At 59.7% G+C, this 17,979-nt stretch overlaps 2 protein-coding genes across 3 annotated transcripts in view; one reads left to right on the top strand and one right to left on the bottom strand.

Moving 5' to 3' along the window:
* The window catches only part of PRKCZ (protein kinase C zeta), a 99,593-nt gene extending 95,667 nt beyond the window's left edge, over positions 1–3,926 (top strand). For both annotated transcript variants that reach the window (XM_052653438.1, XM_052653437.1), the window contains 4 exons: positions 267–346; positions 694–783; positions 3,225–3,340; positions 3,546–3,926. In XM_052653438.1, coding sequence (XP_052509398.1) covers positions 267–346; positions 694–783; positions 3,225–3,340; positions 3,546–3,633 — 374 coding nt within the window. In that variant the 3' untranslated portion in view covers positions 3,634–3,926. The remainder of the gene's footprint in view (positions 1–266; positions 347–693; positions 784–3,224; positions 3,341–3,545) is intronic.
* A 1,693-nt stretch (positions 3,927–5,619) lies between these two features.
* FAAP20 (FA core complex associated protein 20) lies at positions 5,620–10,315 on the bottom strand. Its single transcript, XM_052653966.1, has 6 exons — positions 10,242–10,315; positions 9,843–9,978; positions 9,456–9,763; positions 6,500–6,568; positions 6,274–6,325; positions 5,620–6,151 (listed from the first exon to the last, which is right to left on the bottom strand). The coding sequence occupies exons 1-6, from the start codon at positions 10,292–10,294 to the stop codon at positions 5,999–6,001; spliced, it is 771 nt and encodes a 256-aa protein (XP_052509926.1). The 5' UTR covers positions 10,295–10,315; the 3' UTR covers positions 5,620–5,998.
* Positions 10,316–17,979: the final 7,664 nt, after the last annotated feature.

Raw genomic sequence — 17,979 nt, 5'->3', positions numbered from 1 at the left:
TATGGGGACACAGGACCAGCTGAGCTGCCATTGGTTCATCCCTGATCATGAGCATGCCTGATCGTGGGCACCAGGGCCTCTGAGGCCTGCAGACCTTGCTGGGGTGCAGGAAGAGGCCCAGGCCACCGTGACTGCCGTGACCCTCCTGCCCAGAAAAGGTTTCCAGTGCCCTGCAGGCTGCTGGGAAGAGCTGACAGGCTAGGGTCGAGGAGGGGGAGCTGGAGGAGGGCCAGCAGAAGGAACAACTCTCTCCTCCGGTCCTGCAGTCATCCTGGAGAAGCCCATCCGGATCCCCCGGTTCCTGTCCGTCAAGGCCTCCCACGTGTTGAAAGGATTTTTAAACAAGGTACGCTTGTGGCCCCCGAGGCACCCCAGTGGCCATGGCCACAGCCCTTCCTCGGCTACTGAGGTTGAGGCTTTACCACCTGGTCTGCTAGTTCAGTGCTGGACATGGGTGTGACTCTGCTTCCTTTCTTGGTCCTGTGGCTGCTTATTCACCTTGACAAAAGCTAATGAGGAGAAATTATGCTGAAGAGGCATTTCCTGAAGGAGCTTAACCCGCTGGGAGGGAGCAGTTTCACCTGGGTGAGGGGCCGGCCATGGGTGGTTTGTTGATGCTGTTTAAGACCCGCTACTGAGTAGGGCTGCCCTGCTCTGTGCTGACTTGTCCTCATTTGAACTCTGACCCCCCAGGACCCCAAGGAGAGGCTTGGCTGCCGGCCGCAGACTGGATTTTCCGATATCAAGTCTCACGCCTTCTTCCGCAGTATAGACTGGGACCTGGTAAAGTGGTTGGAACCAGATACCCACCTCCGCGAGGGGGGAGGGACCTCCAGGGGGCAGGATGGGTGGAAATGGGGATGCATTGGGAAACACTGATTGAGAACAAGGAGGCGGGCTGTGACGAGGCCCTGGGGGCAGTGCTTCCTGAAGGTCCTGAGAGCAGCCTTGCTGGGGCGTCCAGTTCATGCTGTGCTGGGTATCCTGTGGGGATGTGTTTTCGTGGATGAGCACAGCCATACACCCATTGATTGAGCTCCATGTCCACGCCCTGAGTCAGCTCACAGATACTTCACTTAACCATCTAGCTAGTCCCAACTAGACACCCAGGTGCGCTGTGGCCCTTCCCCCCACAGTGGCCCTTGACCCACCCAGTCCTGGGGACTCAACCTTCTGGGTCTGGGCCTTCTCCCACCCCAGTGCTGCTACCTGGGTCTGAGCTGCCCACATCCTGAACAGTCCCCCGTTTCCTGCGTGGGCCCTGCCAGCAGCCGCCTCCTCCACTGAGCCTTTAGGAGTCCCTCGCTGCCAGGCCCACTCCTGCCTCAGGGCGGTGACACAGCTCTGCCCGCTCCCAATCTCCACCCACCACCTCCTTCAGACTACCTCAGCACGCTCACTCCCAGCCCCTTTGGGCCTCCTCTTTGCCGTCACATCTCAGGGCTAAGTGGCGGGACTCTGGGACGTCGCTCTAGGGCAGCACCATTCCAGTTCACTGCTTGTCACTGAGAGCAGAGGAGGTGACACTGTGTGTGACATTCCCGGGGGGTGGGTGGGGGGTGGGGGCAGGTGCTGAGCAGCCATGAGGCTCTTAGGTTAGGGATGGGGGGTGGCCTTGGAAGACCCCGGGCCAGCACCTGGCTGCATTTTCCTCATGGTCTGTTCTGACTTGCTATTTAAATCTTTTTAAAGCAGCCCGAGACCTAAAGTAGGGAAAATAGTACAAGAGAAATGTTCCTTTTTCCCCTTTTTATCTGAAAATATTTCATGCTAACAAGAATATGGAAACTTGCCTGACAGAAGGCTGGGGGAGAAGGGAAGGCCTTATGTCCCCAGAAGAGTGTCCAGGGTGTGGCCATGCCCACCAGCTCCCGGGGCCCTGGGATCGCAGCGTGCACATGGGCGTGTGGGCACCTGCATGCATGCACATACACACACTGGTAGCCCCCTTCTGCCAGTGGGTTCAGCCCATCCCCTCTGTTCCGCACCCCCCTCCTGCATCCCCTGGGTGACAGAGATAGGCGTGCCTCTCCAGGTGGCCTGGGTGTGCTGGCCGCAGCCTTGACACTGCCGGGCGTGACTGGGGGATTCATCTCTGTGACACTCTCACTTCCTGCACCAACTTCGTTAGCAGAACCTGTGTGTTCAGCTTCCCAAATCCCCCAAAGTTATGGGACCTGTTTCAACTTTCCGGGCCCAGTTTGCTTTTATTGCCATAAGTGGTGTTCCTAAGGGCCCTGGCCCCACAGTGCAAAGACAGGGTATGAGCTGAGGTGGACTGGAGGCTTATTTCTGACTTGGCTGGAGCTCTCTCCCTACGCGGGACCTTGGGACAATTCCATGTCTCTAACCCGGTCACATGGAGGCCTCACCCAGGCGGGAGTTTCCAGGCTGGCTCACTCAGGACCCTCCAAGGGAAGGCAGCAGCCAGTCCTGAAAGGCCGAGGTCATCCACCCCCTGAATCAAGCTGTCCCGGCTGTGAGAGCACAGTGGTCCAACTAGAGGGCTGGCTGTCCTCTGGCTCCAGCTTCCCTTGTGATGGGGACGGTCCCTCCAGGCAGGGACCCCCATGCCTCAGTGTGGCTCTCTCTGAGGTCTGAGGAGCAGGCCTGGCCCAGCACCCGTGTGCAGCAGACACCTGGTGGAGGGAGGGGAGAGGAGGTAAAGAGTGTGTGAACCTGGGGGCCCATGCCCCACCCCTCAGTGATTGGAGCCACTCTTGAGTTGCTCCACCTCTTCCAGGTGACTCCACCCTCTCCAGACACCACCATGTCTCAACCCCCAAGATGACAAGTGCATCCCTTTGGGATTAGGAATACTAGTCAGGAATACTAGTCTAGGAATACTAGAAATGGCCATTTAAGGCGTCTCGGGAGGAGGGGTCCCAGTGGAACACAGGTATCCCTACCAAGCCCCAGCTCTCTTACCACTGGGGTTCCAAGATTAAAGCTCCCTAAGCCAGCCTCCATTGGTTTAAGGAGCAGGGTTGCAGGCCCTCGATGGCGTGGGGTATGTCTCTCATGGCCTGTGCTGCCAGCACTTTTCAGCTCAAGTAGAGTTTTTCTGACTTCGGCGGAAATTTCTCCTACACTTTAGAGAAAAACAATTGGCCATCAAACGAGGCCTATATACTTAAGCACCATTTCTTCTGTTTGATTCTGTGGTTTGAGTTTGCAAAGCGCTGAGTCGGCGCAAGTAGCTCTGACCGTATATCTTCCTGCAGCTGGGGAAGAAGCAGGCCCTCCCTCCCTTCCAGCCGCAGATCACGGACGACTATGGCCTGGACAACTTCGATACGCAGTTCACCAGCGAGCCGGTGCAGCTGACTCCCGACGATGAGTAAGGCCTGCACTACGGTGGGGTGGGGTTGAGCTGCAGGGTCAGTCAAGCTGCAGGGGCGGGGAGGAAGAGTCCCAGGTGGAGGCAGGGCATCCTGAACTGCTGGGAGGAGGCATCCTATGCAGGGGTGGGGCGTCCTTAGCTGCGGCGCGAGAGGGCCGGGTCTTGAACACGCCCACCGAGCCTGCTCTGTCCCGGGCCACAGGGACGTAATCAAGAGGATCGACCAGTCGGAGTTTGAAGGGTTCGAGTACATCAACCCACTGCTGCTGTCCACCGAGGAGTCCGTGTGAGGCGCCGCGCTCTCATCGTGGACGCGTGGACGGCCCTGGCCCTGACCCCTGCGCATGCATGCGGGGCCGGGCGTGGGCGGGTGCCCAGGGCAGAACAGCCTCCCCGTGCGGCCCATGGGCCTCAGGCCCAGAGGAACTTACTTCTCGTGCCTGCGCCGCGGGGGCCGTGGTGACCGTGTCTGAGGGAGAAACTGCCCCCAACTTCGAAGGTGCACACTTTCCACACAAGCAGAACTGACCTGCTCCACCGGGAGTTGGCCTGTAATGTCCCGAGGAATAAAGTGTCCCTCTGATGCTGGCGCTTCCCTCTGATGCCTTTTTTCCGCGGGGGGCACCCGCCCAGAGTCGCAGGCGCGGCCCACGCGGAGGAGGCACGGCCGGAGTGTAAGTGCCTGCGCAGTGGAGAGTTTATACAAATTCGGAACATTTTCTAAATCCTGGTAAGTTCCTGTTGTTAATATTTAACAAGTATTTTCATACCGAGCATGTCAGCAGTTCCTGTGGTCTGATGCCCAGGTCACACCCTCACCAGGTGGGCTCCATCGGTCCCAACCCGGGCCTTAGACTGACCAGGAAAATCGGGTCATAGAGGTTCTAAAACAAGGCTCACCAAAGTACCCGCAAACCAAAAAAAAAACAACCCACAAAGTTGAAAAAGAAATCTGCACAAAATATATTTCTGGAAACACTAAGCAGTGCCTACATTATGTCTTGTGTTATGTATCAGATTTTTGGAGAGTATTTTTATCAGGAATAATAATGCTCAGAATTAGACATTTTAAAAGGGTATGTGTATGATGGGCCCTAGCCTTAAAGTAAAGGAATAAAATTTAGAACATTCAGAAGGATGCACCTCCCAGTGGGGCTCACCTCCTCCTTCCCATGAGCCCGGGCCACCCTCCTTCTTAGGTAAAAAGCTGAACCCAAGGTTTTTTAGAAAGAGGTAAATCATGTGGGTTTTTTAAGTCCCTGATATTGTCAAGTGTGGCTCGGGCCAGGCAGAGTGGGGAGGAAGGCCTTGTGCACCCTCAGGACAGTGGTCCCTGGATGTCCTTTGTGGGTGTGGGTCCCACATTGCCATGCACCCTTGGGCCTCACTTCTCCCAGTGTGGCAGCGGCCTGGGGCAGATAACAGTTGAAAATAAAGAGGCTGCTGGCTTGGCCTGACCCTGCACAGACACACCAGCCTCCCTGGGTGCCCCCAGACTCCCTGGGCACCCCAGCCAGGCTCCAATGGCAGAGCAGCACCTCTAGAACGTGGAGACTTGCACCTCCCCACCCCCCCAAAAATGGAAGTGAGGGACCCTGGGCCAGACTCAGGGCTGCCTGGGCCTGGTGGGTGTGGTAACTCTGTGGTGACATCATCAGGAGGGCTATGCAGTCACCTGGGGAGACCCCAGTGTGCCCACAACGGGGTCACGTGCCGCCTCAGGGACAGTGACACCTCTGCTCAGACAGTACAGGGGCTGCAGATTTGTTCACACTTAACGGCATTGATGTCAACGCTGCGGTGGTGCAATACAGCCTCCCAGTCACCAGTGTGGTTGCTGGTGTACAGACCTGTGTGTAACCTAGGTTCCCGGCCAGGGTGATTTTGTGCATGGTCCCATGCTTTTATAAATTTAGAAGGCGAAGGATGTACCCAGGTGGGTCCAGCAGCTCCAGTCACAACACAGCGTGTCCTCTGATATGGTTCTTGGAAACAGGTGCCTTCAGGACTGTGAAGCAGGAGACACGTTCTGTGGTTTTGTACAGTGAGTGGTGGGCCATGGCCTTGGCCTTCCTTTTGCAGAGGGCATGCCCACCAGGGCCATGGCTGCTCAAGTCTTGCACGTTTTATTAAAAACTTTAATGACAACGTGTGCTGTCGTCATTTTCATTAAAAGTAGGTGTTTCCAGGAACAAAGGCTTCTGAAGATGCTTTTTAAAAAGAAGTTTTATTTTTCAGAGCACTTTTAGGTCCCTCACTTCCATTTCTGGTGGGGAGGAAGACAGAGACTCCTTCTCCCCCGCCCCCGCCTTCACATCCCCAGGGAATGCACTTGTTGCAAATGAGAGGCTGCACTGACACGTCAGTCATAACGTGTTTCCCTGCCCTAAATATCCTCTGTGCTCTTGCCTGTTTATACGCTCTCCCCACTAATCCCTGATAACTGCTGATCGTTTCGCTGTCTCCATGCGTTCTGCCTTTTCCAGAACAGCCTAGAGTTGGAGTTGCTCAGCTTGTAGCCTTTCACTGTACCGTGTGCACGGAGTTTTCCCCCGTGTCTTTTCATGGCTTGCCTGAAGCCTTTCTTGAAAATACTGACTTCTGGACGGTAACCTTAGACTTTTGCAGCCATGGCTGCGCTGAAGATGAGGCTCTTCAGAACCTATGGACTGACGGCACAAGAGAGAAGCCCCCCTGCACAGGGCCTCCAAGACAAAGCTCACACAGGACGTCAGCAGGCGGACCTGATCCCTCTCCGCAAATTCCAGGGGCTGCTCTGCCTCCCTGCAGCTGCAGGAACAGGTTCACCTGGGGATTCAAACATGGTCGTGAGGCCTGAGTCAAGTTCACGGAGTCAGCAAAGCATCCATTCCCAAGCCACCCTGAGTTCAAATACTCGCACTGCTGGTGACACTGTCCCTGTCACCCACCTGGGGTTGGTCCATCTGCTGGGTGCCCCTGTCCACCTCAGTCATCACACCGCTCAGCATCAGCAGAAAAGGAAAAACGACTCAATGTTTCGGTATCAACACAAAGAGATAGGACATGAGCGTTTCACGCTGACATGCTTTAATATGCAGCTTTTGGGGACTTTAAGATGCAGCAGAGAGGAGGTGGCCCAGCCAGGGTGGGAGAGGCACTGGCCGGGCTGCTCACCACTCTATGTCATCCGTACTGTCTGCCAGGCACTGGGCCAGGTGGCTGTCGATGTCCAGCTGCGCCAGCCTGTGAGCAGAGGAGAGGAGAGGGTCATGGGCGGGGAAGGGGACCCAGCCGGAGTATGTGTCTTGCCCCTTCACACCCCTCCTGGGAGGTGATAACAGAAAAACCCGGGATGGTGCCCTCGGCTGGCAGAACAGGGGGCAGGAGTCCCCCCAATGAGAAAGGGCCTTTCCAGACCCTGTTCCTGGGTCCAAGGTCCCCAGGGCACCAGACTCCTCAAGCACCTGCATCTGAGGGCCGGGACCCTGTGTCTGAAAAACCCCAAGAACCCACCTGTGGGTGAAGGGTGTAGGTGGGCTCAGCAGAATCGGGCCCTGAGGTGGAGGGCGGGGTCTTCCCCACCCCCTCTCAAGCAGAAGCTCTATCTCATCAATCAGACAAACTCTCTGGGTGTTTCTGCCTCCACACGTGCCCCAGGTGACCCTTCCCTCCTCTGACAACCACTGGGAAAAGACAGAGTGAAGGGTGGCACCTCTGAGAGCAGTCACTATGAGGGTGGGTATGCACCTCGGGCCAGACTCAGCCCTGCTGGGGAGGGGATGGTCCATGAGGGTCTGGGCGCTGCCTGTGCTGTCCCTCAGTGGGGAGCACTGTCTGGGGTTTCCTCAGAACCCCCTCAACGAGAGCTCTGAGATGGATCCCACTCGAGCCCAAAGTCTGCTGGATGGACTGATGGCCCAGACCTCCCAGGACACCCAGAAATGCAAGGGGCCTAGGGGCCAGTGAGACCCCATGGGCCGACCTGGGTCTTGTGCAAATGCAGGGACCCATCTTCATGTCAAGTGGCAGGTGGAGCCAGTCTTCCTGACCACGCCGGAGCTTGTGGTACAGGGACCTGGAGGGGTGTCCACATGTAGTCTGTGGAATCCACCATGTAACAGCCCTCGGTGTCAGAGAGGAAGCTCAGAGAACCACCCGTTCTGAGTGACCTGGAAGCACTAGGTTGCCCAAAGCACCCCGGCTGCCTGTGCCTCCTGCAGACCGGTAGCCACCTCCCACCCCCCCACCCCCACCCCTCCGCTGCTCAGAGGGTGGCAGGGCTTCCCCCTCTGGTCACAAACATTGCCCAGAATCCTGAAAGCAAACGTGTTTCTAGACACAAGACTCATTTCTGCTCCCTCGTGCCCTGGCCTGTCCCCAGGGAGGGGGGGTCCCCAAGTTACTCTGCAGCCTTGGGGTGGGGCCTGGCCAGGGCACACTCTCCTTCTTAATCAAAAGGAAGAACGTGTAAGAAGCACTCCAGATGCATAGAGACCTGGACAGCCCGCACCAACACCTACGCTGAGGCACTCGGCCAAGCCTTAATCTGACTGCTCAAAAGAGCTCAGACTGGAACTTTCTTTCCAACATCCTTCCAAAGTCTTAGAAACTCCCTCCTTAGACTGTTTAGAAAAGCAAGCAATCCAAAAACAAAAGCTGCTCCTACAACAGAGAGGCAGGGCTGGGCTGCCCTGACAGTGTCAGGAAGCTTCAAGGGCATCTTCTACCAAGAAAATGAATTTTCCTCCAGGGCTTCCGATGATATTTCTGTCCCTGGGTTTCTCTCAACCGGTATGAATCAAGGGGACTTAGTATTTTCAAAAGTGTTCACGGCTTCCTCAGGACTGGCAAGGAAGCTGGTGTCTTCAGCCCACAACCATCCAAGAGCCTCAATATGGGGTAAGAGGTGTGTTCGGTGAAATGCTGGGTCTGAGGACGTTTTACAGATTCTCCAGAGCACAGGCATCTCAGCGAAGCTGCCACACCTGCCCTCCTGCCACGCCAGACCTGTGCCTACTAGGGGGCTTCACCACAGGTCCTCCTGGGGACAGCCACTCCCTCGCTCCCTGCACACTGAACTGTCCAAGCTCTCAAAGGCTTGGTTCCTGTGAAACATCACCATTGGAGGAGCCTGGATATCTGAATGCAGACCATGTTTTTTCTCCCCTCTGCAGTCTGTGCTGCACATTTTGATAACTGTTGTGATAATTTTTTGTCATCAGCTGCCATTCCCTTCACCCCTAGGGCTGGTTTTGTTTCCAAAAAACCAAGGACAAGGCATGTAATTCAACACAGGCTCCAGGCCACAGGACACACAGTAAGACCAGCTACCAAAACCTGCCGTCTATCCCCTACATCCGACCAAGCTCCTTCCTGCTGTCCTGACCCCCATGACCCCCACACCTGTGTCCTTAGCTATGTGACACGTGACTCAAAAGCTGGACAGGTGGAACTTAGCAAAGTCAAACTCCATCACCTTACTTTAAAAAATGCATATATATCAGATTTCTAAAACAAAAAAGGGCATCTCTAGACACTGAAAGAGAGCCTTCATTTTTAAAACCCACAGTCCACCCAAGGGGAAGGTTGTCGGAGGGACCATAACAAAAAACTGCTCCGTGACCCACAGCCCAGACTCACCCTGGAGGCAGTCTCACCAGCGGGTGTCAGTGTGGACCCCAATAGAGCCAGAGCCTCCCTGCCCTCCCACAGTAGGGGGTATGTCTGGGAGGCTGCAGCCTGTCATCAGGGTCTCAGGCCAGTGTACCTGCAGCGGGACCTTCAGACCCCCAGCCCTGTGCCCTCCAGCTGATCAGCACCGCTTCTGCACTTCGCCAACTTTCTATGCATGAAATTTCACTTTAAAAAGCCAAAGTTGAGCTAAGGTACCCTAGCTCTGGGTTGGGAAGATCGCCTGGAGAAGGAAATGGCAACCCACTCCAGTATTCTTGCCTGGAAAATCCCATGGACGGAGGAGCCTGGTAGGCTACAGTCCATGGGGTCGCGAAGAGTTGGACAGGACTGAGCGACTTAACACACCCTAGGCTTCAGAAATTGCCTGTGGTTTCCAAACAGGGCAGGGGCCACGGGGGTGGCAGTGGAGGAGAGGGAGGCCCAGGGGGCCACTCACCCGGGGACGAAGTCGACTTGGCACATGGGACAGCTCTGCAGGGTCGTCGCACCGTCCACTGACGGCTGTCGCTGGGAGGGCTGCTCCTCCGACAGCTGCTCCTCGGCGCTGGGGGTTCCGCGGAGCTCGGGCGCTGCATATTGTTGGGGGGACCCCATGTGCCCCCGGACCGCGCTGAGTACAAGGTCGGAGCCGCCCGAGTCCCCGCCTTGGCCCGGCGGGGGCGGCGGGAAGGGCGTCCAGAAAAAGGTCTCGGTTCCCACGGTGAATCTTTCCAGGGGCGGGCGCTCAGGACTGCGCTTGGGCTCCTGCAAAAAGGAGTCGTCGGACCGCGCCCGCCTGCCCGCCCCGGCCCAGCTGGAGACGCGGGGATCGCTTCACACGCACCTGGCCGGGGAACGCGGGCAGCGGCGGCAGCTCGCCGTCCTCGTTCAGGTCTGCGCTCGCGGTGCGCAGCAACTCAGTCCACAGCTTCGCGCACTCGCCGCCATCCGGCAGGGACCCGGAGGTATTGCTCGGAGGCCTGGGGCGGCGAGGGTGGGCATAATCACAGCACAGGGGAAGCGGGGAGCGGGGCCCTCGGGGAACAGGAAGGACTCAGCGGGGAGAGACGGTGGGTGCAGCTCGGCAGTGGGGCGGGAGGAGGGCTGGCGGGGCGGGATCGAGGCGAGTTCCAGGGAGCACGTGGGGGCGTGACACCCGGCTACCGCTGGGCCGGGGACACTAGGCCCCATCCGGGACGCTTCCCACCCCTCGCCCCCCGCTGCCCCCAGCCTCCAACCTCACCGGGCCCCAGAAGGCGGCCTCCGGCGGCTCAGACTCAGCCGCGACCTCCGCATAGCCTCTATCCGCCCAGACGCCCCGCGTCCGGCGGAAATGAGCTGTTGGAGCGCCAGGCCCCGCCCCCGGCAAGACCCCGCCCACAACAAGACACACCCCAGTCGCCCGCCCTGGGCAGCCCCGCCCAGACAAGAGCGGGCCTAGGGCCCCCTCCCCGATGCCCCAGCACCGCCCGGAGAGCTGTGTGGACCCGAAATCACTCCCATCTGGGCGCTGGACTCGACCCCCAGACCATGGGGTGACCTCCCTCTTGTGGCAGTATCGGAGGGAGAGAGACGGAGGTCAGGGTTGCTCCCTGGAGGCAGGACCGAGGTCGCGAGGCTGCCTTGCCCTGAGGGAGCCATTTTCCAGCTGAGCCGGGAGGTGCCGCCCCACCCCTCAGGCCTGGGGTCTGCTCTGCAGAGACCTCCGAGGAGGAGGAACTGGGCGGGAAGGCGGCCGGGGGCCCTGGCGTCCCCACTCGCCGCTGGTCCTGGCTCTGCCTCCTTCCTCTGGACAATCCTGAGCCTGGGAGATCCTTCTCAGGACGTCCGCGTTTCCTTACAGGAGGGAGGAGCCTAGTTTCTTTAATTAAGAGACGAAGTGAGAAGACCAGGGTCCGGGTGCTCGGAGGAGCTCGGCAGTGGGGCGAGGAGCTTCCTGGACACCCTGGGCCCCAGGCGCTCTCGCTGAGCCAGCGACCTTGCAATCCGCCACTTGGTGGCAGCAGATGCCCAGCCACCCTTGTCTGTTCTGCTGGTGCAGTCGGTGCCTTGGGGTCCCACCAGGGCTGAGGGGTGCAGGGGATACTGGGTGGCAGCCGTCTCCTCTCCAGGCCACAGGCAGATGCCGCTGGGGTCATGGGCTCTCCCTGGCTCCTCCCCAGCCCCACAGCTTCGGCAACTCTGTTCTGCACACCCTTCTGCAGGAGCTCCCATAGTCTCCTCACTTCCGCCCCTCGTCACATCACAGATTGCCTCTTCCAACTTGGATCTGTGGCACCCCCCCATGTGACACACTCCAGCCCCCAGGCGCCCCAGTCCCCAAGTTGAGGCCACTCAAGTGACCTCCATCCAGCTGCCATGCAGACCTCCAGAGCAGAGTGGACTCTCCTGGGCCAGGGACTGGTCTAGAGGCTGAAGACGCCTGGGGGAGCAAATGAGACAGAGCTCTCACCTGGAGCCTGCCAGTTCCTGGGAGACAGCCTGTGCGTGTCTAAACAAGGGAGCTGCTACAGTGGGTGGTCTTGGGGCCCCAGAGGAGGTGACCTGACACTTTCCCAGGTGAGAGAAGCCCGGGTGAGGGGACTCACAGGCGGGCCGGGAATGTCACAGGGGCTGGTTGACTGAGGACCCCCGAATGGCTTGTGTCTGTCGTCCCCAGCCACAGCCCCCCTACCCTCACCCTGGCTTCAGTCTCCACTGCTTCAGAGCTGTTCCTGGAAGCATCACTGCATATCTGCATGCCCGCCTGGAGACTCTCAGGAGGAACACCAGTCCTCCCCAAGGCAAGCAGGACCTACCAGGCCTCAGACAGCCAGCCTGTGCCCAGCTCTCAGGGCATGCTGGGAAGCTGTGTGGGGACATCTATGTGAGCGGCTGATCCCCACAACAGGAGCCCTGGGGTCTTCAGCATCCCAGCCACTTCCTCTAAGGACCTCACACTGCCAGCTCCCAGACCCAGGAAGGGTAGCTTGAGGCAGGAACCAGGAGGGTCTCAGGTGAACCCAGGACAATGGGGAGGCCTGAGGGCAGGTCCCGGGGGCTGCCAGGGGCTGGCTGAGCCTGGCTCCAGCCTTCAGCATGAGGTGAGCGGGCACCCACTCTCCTTTGGCCTTAATCACCCTAGGGGTCTCCTTTACCCTGGGCTGCTGGTGGGGGCAGAATGGAGGCCCTCGGGGCCTGCATGTGGGGATGGCAGAGCCAGAGCGACATGTCAAGGCTGTCTCCGGGGGCTTCTCCTCTCTGGTTTCATCCGCCTGCTGGGGATTAGCTCCCCCATCATCACCAGGACCTCCAGCCTGGGACACTTCCACCAAGAACAGAGCTGGGGTGACCCCTGTGCCAAGCACATGGCAGGTGCTGGCCCCAGCAGGAGTTCTAGCCCCTCGGCTGGCGCTCTCCCGACAGCTGCCCGCCGCCTGCCCAGCCTGCACGGGGACCTTCTGGAGGTGGAAGGAGACTACCTTGTCCCAGCTGTCCCGGCGCTATGAGCAAGATGCAGTGCCAGGAGGGGGGCTGGAGGAAGTTTAAAAGTTGAACTTGATTAAAAGTCTCCTATTTTCTGAGCCATCTGCTGCAGTGAGGGGCCATGGGCTTTACTGGGAAATAATTTCTGATTGGGACTGACGCTGCACTATGGAAATGAGATTTTTACAAGCCAAATTCATGTTTACAGAGAATGTTTCAGCGTTCTGAAGGAGGTACCCCTCCAATGAAGCAGAAAAGGCTCCAGTGGGTGGGGGTGAGGGGGTGACAACCCCGCCCTGCAGCCGCAGGCAAGGCCCAGCTGAGAGACTGCTACCCCCTGGTGCTCTGGCTTCATCTGTGATGGCAAACGAAGTCCCCTTTCCCCTTTCCTCCCCTCCCAGAATCAGGGTGCCATTTGCTGCCAGCTGGTCAGGGCCCAGACCTTTCCAGCACCTTCTGACTACCAGGAGCCACAGGTGTCTGGGCTCCTGGTATCCTCAGAGCCTGGTGACTGTGCTCTGCCCTCTTCTCCATGGAGTGGGTCTTGCCGCTGACTGACCCACGCCGAGGCCTCCAACTCTGAGGCAAGCCGGCAGGGTAAGATCTGTTGGCTGGACCCCAGCTGGCTGGTGAGGTCCGAGCCCCACTTGGCTTCCCCACACCCTCCTTTGATTGCTTGAGGGTCAGTTCTGCCATCAGGGCACCTGGCAAGTGGGGTCAAGACAGCGCAGGCAGGCAGAGTAGGGCCTGAGCCTGGCGGGTACAACCAGCCCCGTGGAGCAGCGCAGCCTCTGATTGCCAAGTGGAACTGGGGACTGGGCTCCTGTACTCCATGTGGGTGCCCTGTTGGTGCCTGCGCCGCCCAGCCTGGCCTTGAGAGCTGGAGCCCAGCTTTCCCAGGTGGCCACACCTGCTGGCCTGTGGGTGCCAAGCGGGCAAGCAGGCCTGGAGCCAGGTGGTGGCGTTCGTGGGCATGCGGAGCTCCAGGCAAACAGGCTGGGTTGAAACAGTTTTCTGGGAAACATCGCAGGATCCACTGGGCAACAGAGCGGGCACTCGGGGCCCACTCACCCTTGTGGAAGCGAGGGCACCACAGCTTCCTTGGGACCCCTCGTCATGGCTGCAGAGGAGTGGGTGTCCGTAGCCAGGAGCCGGCACTGACAGCGGGCTAAAGCCAAGGACAAGCTGGGCCTCCAGCGCCCACTTCAAGAGCCTGAAAGTCGTGGGGCAGCCAGGCGGCGGGGGAGAGATGGTGGCCTGTGACCAGGAGTCCACCCTGGCTACCACCTCTCGCCTGGACAGCCACCCTCTCCCAGCATGCATAGCAAACCTTGTCCTCCCTGAGGTCCCCTCCGCTCCTGCCCCAGCACCCTCCTCTGCTGCTGCCCTGTGCTCCCCGCCCCGTCTCTGTCCCCACATCTCCACCCCTACTGACCCCTCGGCTCTCCTCTGGGGCCTGCCTGCAGAGAAGCCCTCCTGACCCTCCCCAAACCCATCGCCTGGCTCGGTTTTCCTGCCCCGCAGTGGGACTCATGGGCCCAGGGTGCCATGTCCTTCCCATGGTGTCCCCGAGCTTCAGGAGTGCCAGGCCCATAGGAGGGGGCATGGGAGCCGGCGGGGGCACCACCTTGGCTCCTGTGGAGAATGTCAGTCCAGCAGACACCAAGCTTTGAGGCTACTGGGCAGCCAAACAGTGTCCCTGGGAACGTGAGAGTGTGACTTTGCTGGAAATGGAGTCTTTGCAGCTGGAATAGGGTTAAGACGGTGCCGTGCTGGGTCAGGGTGGTCCCTGAGTCCAGCATAACTGGTGTCCTTGCATGAAGATGCATGGCTGGATACAGCCACACAGAGACCGACCAGGCAGCAGTGGAGGCAGCGGGCGGAGGGGTGCAGCCACAAACCCAGGAACATGGAGCTGCAGAAGGCTGGAGGTGGTAGGAAGGGTCCTCTCCAGCGCCTCCAGGGGGCTGGGGCCCCCGCAACGCCCTGAGTGTGGAGTTCTGGCCTCCAGAGTGTGAGGGTGGACCCTGTTGCTGTGGCCCCCAGTTGGTCATTTGTGCAGCAGCCACTGGACTCAGACACAGGGACTCGCCAAGCTGTCAGCACCACATGTGGGTTGAAGACCCCGAGTGCGGAGGAGAAGGAGGCAGCAGGGTGTCCTCTCTCACCCAGGGTCCCGTCAGCATCCCCAGGACGGGGAAGCTGCTGTCCTGTGGCTGAGAACGTGGCCTGAGGAGAGCCAGCTCTGCAAGTGTCCTGGGGAGAAGGCCGGGTCCAGGGTGGGGCAGGACCCTCCTCTCCTCTCCGCCGCCCTGCCTCTCCCCCTCCTTCTCCCTCCCCCTGCCTCTCTCCTCCCCCTCTGCCTCCCAGAGATGGCAGCCTCTCCAGATGGAGACCCCGGGGTGGACCAGCTCCTCACTGCAGTGGCCTCTCACCTGCTTACTTACAGCTGATCTGCTGACCGGAGCCTGGGCTCCTAGGCCCCCACTGCATCAACCCCCTCCCCCGTTTCTGTGGAAGCCATCTCTGATCTCCCGCTGTAGAAGGCCTGACACAGAAAGCTCCGAGCCCCTCCCTGGGGGCCTCTCGGGGCAGGGCTGTCCTTGGGCAGGGCTGGGCATCCCCCCCAGAGGTGCTGCTGGGCTCAGCTGCATCCTCTCCTTGTTCCCCCTCCTCCTGCTCCTCGACCTCCTCCCTTCCCCTCCCCCACCAACCCCCCTCCTCTTTTCACAAGGGCACAAAGGCTTTAGCCCCTCCCCGTATAGACTCGGAGGCTAGGTCAGGGGTCAGCAGACTGTTGTTTGGCCTCCCTGGCAGGCCAACGGGTAGGAGTGTGTTGGGGGGCTCCTACCACAAGCGGCTGTGCACCTGGAGTTATTTTACCTGCTTCTGAGTCTCACAGGGACCCCAGCCTTTAGCCACCAGAGGTCCCAGCAGCAACCACAGGTCATGAGTCAGAGCCTGAGACTCTGCAAGAGATGCTAGCCCCTGGCAGAGGACCTGTGTCTCCTCTTTCCACTGCCAGATTTGGGGCAGCAACTGGTCAGGGCATGGCTGTCTGTGTCTGTTCTGGAGGTGGGGGGCAGGAAGGGGCGAAGCCAGCTTTCTGACCTGAGACTCCTTGGCCTCATCATCCAGGAGGAAGGTGGGACCCCAGGTCCCACCTCCCATTGCCCTGGGTACTGGGCTGCTCCAGCCTCAGCTGCCACATGGCCCCCAGGTACCTGGCAACCCCCCAGGCCAGAGGGAAGCCCGGGTCCTGAGTGTCCCCTTTGAAGCCTGCAGGGGACTGTCCGGCCAGTGAGAGCTGTGGCTACAGCCCTGTGAGTCACTTCTCTGAACCGGCTTCACTGTGGCCTGAAGCCCAAGGTAGGGCCAAGCAGGACGTGGCTGGAGTCAAGCCAGGTGGCCAGTAGGTACCACCCAGGCAGCCCCCCTCCTGCCCAAGCCACCTCGGCCACTTGACCACCCTATCCTCTGCTCCTAGGGCCTCCATCTCCCCTCCTCCTCCTCCTGGGGCTTCCACCCCCTCGGCCATTCCACAGGGCCTGAGTGGGATGTTAGCAGGAGGCAGGGAGGGTTCCCGGCCAGGGCAGAAGCCCAGGGGGAGAGCAGGCCCTGCTCAGTCCCAAGGCACCTTCAGGCCCATCTGGCTGCTGAGAAGAAGGGTGGGGGAGGGGACCAGGAGGCAGGGACAGGGCACTTGTGTTGGGCCATTCTCCACATCCCTGAGCTGCTGCGCCCACCTGCCAAGAAACCAGTACCCCTATCCCCAACATGACTGGGCCCCCAGTCGGGGCAGTGAGGGCCTACCAGGGGTTCAGTAGGCTCTGGAAAAGGGGTGCAGCCCACTCCTCCCCTGCCACGTCCTTCCTCTCCCTCAGGAGCAACCAGGGGCCCTCCGTGGCCAAGCCCTCCCGACCACATCACTGGTCACCCCGCTTGGGCTGGGCGTAGCTGGGCCACCCTTCCTGGGAGCCCCAGCACACATGCGTCCCCCTCTCTGGGGCCAACTGAGCCCACACGATCCTCCTCTGGGCTCAGCCTGGCATTGACTGTCCACCTGCTCAGGAGGGGAGGTGAGGCAGATCCCTGATGGCTCAGGACCACCGGGATGCAGGGCTTGGGGGCCGCATCAGGGCCACAGCTGTGGAAGCTACTGGACAGGACTGGCAGCTGGGTGGCCTCCCCAAGCTGCTCCCCCAACACCTCGTCCACAGGCAGCCCAGTTCAGGGCTCACTTCTGGGGGTACTCACCCTGTGTCGGAGGTGCCATGCCTACCCCACGGACAGGTGGGATGCCAGCCCCCATCATCAGCTGTTCTAATGAGCCCTGAGCTCTGAGCAGGGACTTAAGCCCACGTCTCCTGTGCTGCTGCCTGGCTGGTGGCCTTGCTGACTCGTTGCCCCTGAGTGGCCACCTCGGGGGTGAAGGTGGTACAGGTGCTCCAAGCACTGCAGGGGGACAAGGGGCAGCTTCTCTGGACTGGGAGACCCAGGCCAGGAACAGGCAGGCAGTGAAGCCAACTCCTTCCATCCTGGGTGCCCATTTGTCCCACAGGCCGTTCCTGAGCTAGGAGAGGCCCCCTGAGGTCCTTGGGGAGAGGATTACCCACCCGACGCTGCCCACATGCAGCCAACCCAACTGCCAGGGTCTGCTGACCTGCAGCTGGTGCATGTAGCCAGTGTCCCTCTGGTGTCCCCAGGCCTGGACACCTGGCCTGCCCCTCAGTTAATAAAGACTGCCCCAAATCTCCTGGACCACCACCTCCTTTGAGGGAGCTATTCCCCTCTAGGTGCCCTGGGGAGGTCGGCCCCCTGGAATAGCAAATTTTCCTCCCCACGTGATGAAAGTGGCTGGCCAAGGTGGCAGGGAGGATGCAGTTGAGACCTGGGGCCACCCAGGACCTCAGGCAGTGGTGGGCCATGGGCCTGTACCGAGCGTCCCAGGGCACCCTGCACCACAGGGCCCTACGGACTGACCCAAACGGCATGGCCCTCGCCAGGTCCCCAGCTCCTGCCCCCAGTGCTTCCTGGGGCTGCAGTCAGTTGTCCCCAGGTTGCCCCACTGTGCCCTTCTCTGACCTGCCCTCTCCCTCCCAGCCTTCGTCCGTCTGCCTGTTCCTCCTCTTGGGTCACTCAAAATTAGAGCAGCCATCCCTGAAAAGGGAAAAGGAGAGTGAAATTAACCGTAAAAATATATTTCACTTTAACTCAATGTATCTAAAATACTGCCTTTCAACATGGAATCGTATGTAAATTATTAGTATGTTTTCACACATTCTTCTCTTTACACTGGGCCTTTGCATTCAGAGTACCACTCCAGGAGCCCAGCTGATATATGGCTGCCTCCTGGGAAGGAGCCTGGGCACACAGGAGCCCCTGCCATGTGCCCGCTGGAGCCCGTGGTGGAGATCTGGGTCTCCTGAGTGCAGGTGCACTGTCCCTTCAGTCGTGTCCGATTCTCTGCCACCCTGTGGACTGTAGCCTGCCGGGCTCCTCTGTTCCTAGGATTC

This window comes from Budorcas taxicolor, chromosome 16, assembly GCF_023091745.1.
Source record: "Budorcas taxicolor isolate Tak-1 chromosome 16, Takin1.1, whole genome shotgun sequence".
Classification (NCBI taxonomy): Eukaryota; Metazoa; Chordata; class Mammalia; order Artiodactyla; family Bovidae; genus Budorcas; species Budorcas taxicolor.
Note: the sequence above shows the minus strand (reverse complement) of the source record. Positions and strands in the feature narration are given on the sequence as shown.